The sequence below is a fragment of the Simochromis diagramma genome, unplaced genomic scaffold, assembly GCF_900408965.1.
Source record: "Simochromis diagramma unplaced genomic scaffold, fSimDia1.1 OVJJ01000293.1, whole genome shotgun sequence".
NCBI classification, from domain to species: domain Eukaryota; kingdom Metazoa; phylum Chordata; class Actinopteri; order Cichliformes; family Cichlidae; genus Simochromis; species Simochromis diagramma.
The window spans coordinates 5,702,093-5,710,730 of record NW_024386801.1 but is presented as its reverse complement, the minus strand read 5'-3'; the positions used below and the strand labels follow the sequence as shown (position 1 = coordinate 5,710,730).

At 42.6% G+C, this 8,638-nt stretch overlaps 1 protein-coding gene across 3 annotated transcripts in view; it reads right to left on the bottom strand.

Annotated features, from left to right (window-relative positions):
• The window catches only part of furinb (furin (paired basic amino acid cleaving enzyme) b), a 93,297-nt gene that overhangs the window by 6,226 nt on the left and 78,433 nt on the right, over window positions 1-8,638 (bottom strand). For all 3 annotated transcript variants that reach the window (XM_040025299.1, XM_040025300.1, XM_040025302.1), the window contains exons 10-15: window positions 6,536-6,636; window positions 4,886-4,989; window positions 1,748-1,865; window positions 1,341-1,520; window positions 999-1,126; window positions 274-402 (exon numbers count right to left, since the gene is read on the bottom strand). In XM_040025299.1, the coding sequence (XP_039881233.1) occupies window positions 274-402; window positions 999-1,126; window positions 1,341-1,520; window positions 1,748-1,865; window positions 4,886-4,989; window positions 6,536-6,636 (760 nt within the window). The remainder of the gene's footprint in view (window positions 1-273; window positions 403-998; window positions 1,127-1,340; window positions 1,521-1,747; window positions 1,866-4,885; window positions 4,990-6,535; window positions 6,637-8,638) is intronic.

Sequence of the window (8,638 nt, the reverse complement as noted above, 5' to 3'; positions counted from 1 at the left end):
GTTTAAATCTCCCCTGCCGCTCGCAATACGTTCCACTCTTTGATATGACATATGGCAACGTGCGTATTCATTGTGCGCACATAAACAGATGCGCAAGAGGCTTGTAAATTGCCAATTTGTATTCACAACATTCACTTTTCACAAACTGAAATGCTCAACACAGTCTGACCCAAAGCCTGTTTGGTAACAACGACTGTATGCTGGCGCCAATACAAATGAATCTATTCAACCTAAGTGGCTCATGCGTGACAGCGAAAGGCCGATCGATCTCACCGATACAGATCTGCTGGGCATCGAATGTCTTGCAGCTGTTGTTGGACGGCCGAGGGAAGTCAGGGGACGAGGGGTTGACTATGCTGGGCCCAGTACCCCACAGGATGAGGGTGAATTGACTCAACACACCTGAGGAGAACAGAGGCAGAGAGAGTGGAGGTGTAAGTGGTGAAAGAGAATATCAATTTAGCACTTCTCAAAGAGGGAACAGAGTGAACTGGCTGAGAAGAGGATATGGGGGTGGAAAGACAGGAAACGAGTGATGTGAGTGGCCCAAACAACAGTGGAGGAGGATCAACAGCAGCAGAGAAAGAGAGGTGTTTCTCTCTCGTTTCCCTCTGCTGCTCAGAGAAAACAAACCTACTGGAAAACATGGCAACTCTTTCTGTCAGTGTGCTGCCATTTGCTTTTAGAGCTAAAGTGCAGCCCAGTTGTTGGAAAGAAAAACATTCTCAAGACACTGAAGTTTTGATAATCAAATAGTTGCCAAAGACTTTCTTGCAGAAGAATCGTTCTCTGCCCAGAGACTCTTAACTTTTAATCTGGAGCAGTTTCTAAGTGCCTCTCTGCTGGAACCAAAACTAGAAAAGGAAAAGGAGAAAAAAGGAAGAACTGCAGAGAGGCTACTAAGAGAAGCATGGAAATACATAAGATAATGCTGGAACGGAAGAAGGTTTGATGTGATGCGACCAGTCCGGGCAATTAATGAAGATGAGTTAGGTTACCATAGTCACGTCCATTAGGTGCTACATTTTCTATCTCCAGGGTCCACTCTCCTTGAGGGTCTTCGTCCCATGAGTGTGTGGTCATAAAGGCCCAATCATTGAAACCCTCTGAGGAGAAGTCATTGGGCCTGAATAAATAAAAAGAGAGGACATGTTGGTGTTTTTTCCCTGCATCTGAAAGCAGGCATACTCTGAGTATTTGTCTCAGAGAATACGCCTGTGGGAGCATGTGTGCCGAAGTAAAACCGAGGGACACGCACATTATTTGTCTGTGTGTGGCACAGAAAAAGAGAGATTTATATTAGGACCTGGCTGCTGTTGTCCTGTTTTTTTACTGTGTACCTGGGGAACAGCAGGGTGGAGCGTGTGCCCAGCGGGCTGATGAGATGAATGGCCAATTTTCCTCTCTGGTTGTAGGAGAGAGTGAGGCGAGCCTGAACGTGTTCCAGGGAGCTGACATGCTCTGGCCGTCCCCAGCAGGCATCCACGCTCTTGCTGAACACCAGTTTGTTCCCGATGTCTCTGCAGGTTTGACAAGTGGTGGGCAGAGTGGTTAATGTTGTGTGGAGGCAGAAATGGACACCGAACAGCACTGTGCTTTAAACTTAAGCGACCTCCCCGGCTTGGAGGAGAATGCAGCGACATCCATCAGGGTCAGAGATATGATAGAACAGGAAGTCTTTGTAATAATGGTGAAACTCTTTTTACGGACAAACCCACACACACATGCTCTAAGTCATCCTTCTAACCTTGGTTCTGAAAGCATCGTGTTAACACACTGGTGCTGCGGTCCCACTGATGTCCAATTCTGTGCCAACGCCACCAGAGCACCTGTATCCAGGAGCCCATAACCGTACGAATGACTCACTGTGGAGGAAACAAAATGGAGGGATAGGGAGCGGATGGCAGTTTTGTGGGTGGTGGTTATGAGATAGCGGCACAGAGTGACAGAAATGACAATCAAACAATCCTCTCTACAGCAATACTTCATCTGTGCCTGAGAACATAAACCAGTGTGTGAATGTGTGTGTGAATGGGTGGGTGACTGGATGTGTAAAGCGCTTTGGGGTCCTTAGGGACTAGTAAAGCGCTATACAAATACAGGCCATTTACCATTTACCATAAATGTGATTAAAAACAGCAGGGATTTAACAGTCCAACTGTCACCGACAGTCAGTAATAATATAAACAGGTTTATCCAGCCTATCATATTTTCTTTTTTTTTTATCATTAAAAAGGAGGGAAAGGGTCTTTGGGGCAATGTCAGAAAAGTTTCTCTATGTCTCAGATGGCTTTCTGTGGCTGAACGACAGCAGCTGGCAGACTGAACCTTGGCAGGGAATGGAAGACAAAGTTAGACTAATTCTTTAGCCTACAGGCCGCAGACAAACAGTGTGTAGCTGGGACCACACCATCACCTAAATGAAGATCTGTATGTATGTTTATCGGCTACAGTATCTACCCTGGAAACTAATGCCAACAGAAAACTTTCTGGGTAAATGTTTCACGGCTGTTCCAACAAGATAAGCTGCAAAACATAGCATGTTCACGCGTGTCAGTTTGGTAGGAAGTACACTTTAGCAGAAAAGATAATGCAGGTTGTTCTTCAAAGTCTGTTTCTGGCTGTTGGCCAGTGTGACTGTTTCTAACAGAATGCCAACATTGCTGCTTTAATCGAATAGAAACAAGTTTTACTTTTTAAAAAGGACTAATTGAGCATCTAGCTCTAATTGTGCTTCACTGAAGCTAAAAACATAAAATCAAGTTTAAAAAGATGAGTTTTTAACTTCTTTTTTTTTTTTTAAAGAAACCACTCAGTCCACAGATCTCAAACTCAAAGGGAGATAGTTCCAGAGTCTGGGGGCCACAGCTACAAAAGCTCTGTCATCTTTAGTTATTTAGCCTTGTGTGATGGACAACCAGCAAGCCCCGATCGCATGACCTCAGGGACCTGTTGGGGATGTATGGATGTAAGAAATCTCTGATGTATGTTGGTGCTTGTCCATGCAAAGCCCTGAATGTCAAAGTCATAATCTTAAAGTGAACTCTGACTTTAATGGGGAGCCAGTGCAGCTGGATCAGCAGGAGCGTAACATAAGAGTACTTGGAAGACTTGGTCTAGTCCAAACGAGATGAAACAAATGCATGTATGATCATTTCTAGTTCAATAGGACTCAGCATTGTTTCTTACATGATAAAAACAGGAGCGGAGCAGAGATTTAACATGAGCGTCCAAAGTCAGAGCTGAGTCAAAAGTTACACCAAGATTCCTGATAGAAGATTTGGCAACTTTAGCAAGAGGACCTAGATTTTCCAAAACCATGGGCGCAAATTTATCGGGAGCACAAACAAGGACTTTTTTTTCTCCTTATTAAGTTGAAGAAAATTATCAGCCATCCAACCTCTAATGGAGTATATGCAAAATCTGTAGCTTGGAAACATCTTGTGGCTTAAAGGAGATATATAACTGAATATCATCTGCATAGCAGTGATAAGAAATGTCCATAAACGTGCTCAGAAGGTTTGCTGAAGAGGGAGTAAATACAACAAAAACAATAAAGGTCCTAAAACAAAACCTCGCGGCACACCATAGGTAAGAGAAATAGAAGAGGATCTGTACATAGAGGTAGCCCCAGAGAAGGATCGTTCACACAAATAAGATTCGAACCACTCCAAAGCAGACCCTGATATACCCACCCAGTGTCTCAGCCTATCGGATTGGCCTGCCTTAAACTCGGCACCAACTAGGCCACAAACCTTTGAGCCAGGTCGTGTTAAGTAATGGTTATAGCCGAACTGTAACAAGCAAGACAAAACCTTCCTTTGAGCAGAGAAGAGATTTCTATTTGTTCAACTTCTTTGCATAACAAACTAAAATGTATGCATTATAAACAATTAGGGATATAATTTGTTTAAAAATATGTTAGTTCATGTTATCAGTTCTTGTCCACATGTACATGGTAGCTCACACTTCATCAGTACAACCTATGGTATTCAATGACTCCATGAGGGCCACCATAGCCATTCACATCTTTGTTTTCTGCATTTTCTTTTCTTTAACCCGATAATTAATATTTTGCTTACAACATTATGCATGACAGGAAAAGTGTTAAATAACTGTATTTTCATTTCAAATACAAAGTTTTTGTTAAATTCAGTAGTCTGCGCTGCATAGGAATAGCAAACTGATCAAAAATATGATAATTTTAACACAATTTCACAGTTACTTGGTTACTTAACTTGAATCAGAAAAAAAATGCATGTTATTGGGAAACTGGGCATCAATCCACTCTGGCATGGAACTAGCACAGAAATAGCAAAGAAATACCAAGTGCTAAGAGTTGTAATAACCAGAATCTTAGGGTAGCTTTCTAAACAGAAATGAACATTTAAATTTACTCGAGAAAAATGTAAATAATTGCTAATAAATGCTCATCCCTTGGCTGGGCTATACTGCCATCTGGAGGGAAAGACACATATTATACTGATCAACCATCACAGCTTACTTGTTCAACAAAGTTGAACAAGTAAGAGAAACTAATGTAAGAGTGTAAGAGAAACGAATATTTCTGCTGCTCCAAGTATGCATGTGTGTAACAGACCTGTTTCCCTGGACTGCTGCGACATTACTATAAAAATAATGCTTGGAGGTACATTTAGTTCACCAAGCGTTTACCAGTTAAGCAGCAGTCAGGTAGGTACTTGTAACACATCTGCACATATTCCGTATCATAGCAACCAAAGCCGTCCAAAGCGCTCTCAAGCAAGGCATTTTCAAAAGAGCGCTTTAGTGAACTTTCCATTTGTACTCATTATTGAGGCATAGACACAACTCCACATGTTACCACCTGCTCTTGATTTGTCTAATAACTGTATTGAGTTTTTACCTCTGCGCCCCACTCCGTTGGTCTTCCAGTCACCAGCGCTGAGACGCCCGGGCTGGGATGTTCTCACCACCAGGTGCTGCATATCCCTCCAAGTTAAGTTCATACTGCGCAGACAGGGAAGAAAGAAATATAATCACATTTACATTCTCTCATGTAATAGGTGAGGCTAATACCTTCCTATTATGCACATTATGAGAAATGTCAGGTTTTGATGACCTCAACTGTACAACAATACAGGCCGGGAAATGTGAGCAGCAATGGGACACGGAAAAGGTCAGAAGACTGTAAAAAGACCTGAAATGTGATCCATCTGAGCATATACAGTGAGAACAACTGCACAGTGTTGAAATACTACACTGAGAGGTGGAGGGAACCCTGAGGGATGTGCCACTCAACTAAAACAAAGCTATGGACTCACATAAAGGTTTTAACATGGGCGTAAAATACCAGCATTAAAGGTACATCATAACCTACTGTGTTGAAAGGTCAGGGAACGCTGTAAAACAAAACCGTGGAGGACAGTCTATGCCTATCTGTAATGATAGTTTCTAATAGGTTCTGTGAGTTGGGGACAGGGTCACCTCCAACATAGTTGAAGCTCAGTAATTTTTTTCCCCTTCATATAGATTTATTAAGGGGTCTAGCTGTAAGTATCCAACAGAGAATCCTTTAAGTCACCACTAAGAAAAACTGCTCTGTGGGTTAAGATAATCACAGAGCTTTACCGAGAGCAACACCACAGTTGTCAGAAATAGAAACACGGAATTGCACTGTGGTGCATCACCTCCGCCAACCTCCACATCAGCATTCACATCTCACATCCTCTCATGTGTTATTAATGGACAAGATCCTCCGATCCACTCAATGTCACCTCAGCCAAGAGCGAAGGAGAAAATAATAAAATAATAAAACACCAGAAAGCCAAAACACTCTGCCTATTAAATGATTCCATCTCTGTGAATTCCAGTGCGGTCCCAGACTGATAAACTAGCTACCCTGTTATTACAGCTGCCTGTCAGGAGGGGCTTCAGGAGGAGTGGGGGGGGGCTATACACTGATAAATACTGACTCTTGTGCGGTGTTAAACCAGAGACGCTGAGCATACCAGAACTGAAACTTGGCTGTGTGGTACTACTGGATTGATTTGACAGCTGTCAGCAAATCACTAATGTGGAAAGGAGGAGAATTATGCACAGTAAAGCACTGCTTACTGATAAAACTGACTTAACACATGCAAGATATGACTCAAGATAATAAGGAACACATTAGAGCTGCTGACAGAAACTTGGATTCTGACACCTGGAGTCCCGGGTGAGCAATAATGAGAGACATTCACCGGTTTAAAATCTTCACCATGGGCCCTACAGGTATTCAGATGTCTGTGTGGGCTGCAGCTGCTGATTTGTCTCACTAATTAACCAATTATCAAAAGCTTAATCTGGAGTGGAAAGAATTTCTTGGCTGGGATTTAGGCCAACGCCGCCTTCCCAGAGACGTCTGCGCATTTACAGACGTGAGTCCACGCACATACTCCCACGTGTAGCACGCAGTGGATCATAATAAACTAAGTTAACAGTAGCATAAAGTAAAAAAAAAAGCTTTACATTTCTGATTCCCTAATGTAGAAACAGGTGATACAGGGGCACTCACTTGGCCTCCAGAGCCAGAGCGATGATCCCAGCAGCGAGCGGTGCTGACGCGGACGTCCCCGTGTGAGAGTCTGTGCATTTTTGCCTCAGGTCGGTGGTCACCTTAGAGACAAGCAGATAGAGAGAAAGTGTAAATAAGTACAGGAGGACAGACATAGTTGATTTGACACGTTGAGTTTCCCACTTCAACATGAGTGAAGCTCCCAGGCAGAGAAACTAAGAGCTAGACAGATGAGGGCCGCGGACAATAGGAGCTCTCCCCACAGCTATGTGCGATGGAAAAGAGGAGAAGGAGAGAATTAGTAGGTGGTTCAGTCTCAGGTCTGTGGATCCCTGCCAAGGGGTCACACCTGGGGTAATGAAGGTCAGCCAAATCAGCCCAGCCAGGTCAAGCTGTGGTGAGACAGAGTATGTTAGCACTCCACGTACATCTCTCCTCTTGGTCTCTGCAAGTGCCAGAAAGCTAATGAGGGCTGTCTGGGTCACGATGAGGACATGTCAGAAATGACAAAGAAGCCAAAGGCAAGGTGGTCTATGAAGGTTAGAGACAGATTCTTGGTTTGCAACTTTTGGCCTGACAGATTGTGGCGTTAATGACCATTATCTGTGGAAAGATGTGTCAGAGGGGTAAACAAAGGGAGGGCAGGTGTCTGCACAGGCCAGCTGTTAGATATAGGACCTGGACAGAATAACACTGAAACAATAATATTTAACAGATTAAATGCTGGAAGTTAACTGATTCATCTTAAAATATCTTTTTTTAAATATTGAGTGAAATCTTTTGTAAATAACAGCTCAGACTATCTGCAGCTTCTTTTTAGACATTTTCTTGGTTTTATGACTCTGAAAACTCGACATTTTTAGATTTTTTTTTTTCTAACAAGACAAATTAAGTTTTTCATATAGCAGGTTAGAAATAGAAAAAGGTCCCAGATCAGATTCAGTGTTATTTATCTATCGAGACTATTCTGGTGTGAGTTGCTCAGTTTTAGAGATAACATCTATAGGGACGTCTGCCATCTCTTGAATATAATAGAACTAAATGGCAATCGGCTTATGGCCAAAAATACACCTGAAAAACTCAGTCCCCCCCCCCCCCCGAAATATGATCCCGTTACAAAAGAAAAACCCACCAACCATGTTGTGAGGTGATTCATTTAAGAGAAAACTGTGTCTGTGACAAGTGGCTCAGGCTCATGACAGGATGCAAATGCTGATGTTGCTGGCACTCTGCTAAGCTGTAATGCCAACCAAAAGCAGTTGTATACAGAAAAAAGAAAATTCTTTGTGACTCACACTGCCCACAATAGCTGGGTTATGGTTCTGTAATTCATTCATTCACAAATATGTGCCACAAGCCAAAATCCATTAAATGAAATTATATTCAAGCGTAGGCAGACACTGCTGCGGCTAATGTCTCCCGAACTGGACAACTCCCACCAAAAGCACAAAGTATATGAAGGACTAATAGGGTTACTATATTTTGAGATTTCATTTTAGGAATATTAGGTGCTGCAAGCTGAGAGTACAACCAGAGAAACCTCATTATTCCAGAATATAAAACCCTTGCACACTTCAACACCTGCTTCTTATAAAATCAAATACAAATGGGAAAAAATCTGGATACTCTAAATCAAAATCTTCCACAAAATGTTGACTATTTTGAAAACGCAGCTGAACTGTGGGGCTCCATAAGCAGCATCACATATGATAGAACTGTCATAGTGTTTGGGAAAAGGAGGAGGAAGAATGCTCACTGCGTAGATGCTGATGGCCAGAAATGAAGCCACTGATAAAAGCTATAAGGCCTGCCTCGTTCAAGCAGAAGCAAAGCCTAGAAGATCTGAGAGCTGGCAGACATACAGCACAACTAGATGCTGTGCTAATAAATACCAGGTGCAGCTTTGCTATGAAATGCACACAAGGTACTGATACTGGAAACATCAGAGGTATGCTTGAAGGAATGAAGAAAGCAACGGGTCCAACAGATTCCGAAACAGCTCCTCAAGTCCAAAGCTGGTGAGTTTATCACTGGTGGAGATAAACAGATGGAGAGATTGGTGGAATGCTAAGTTAAAATATATGGCACAGAGAACAAAGTCAC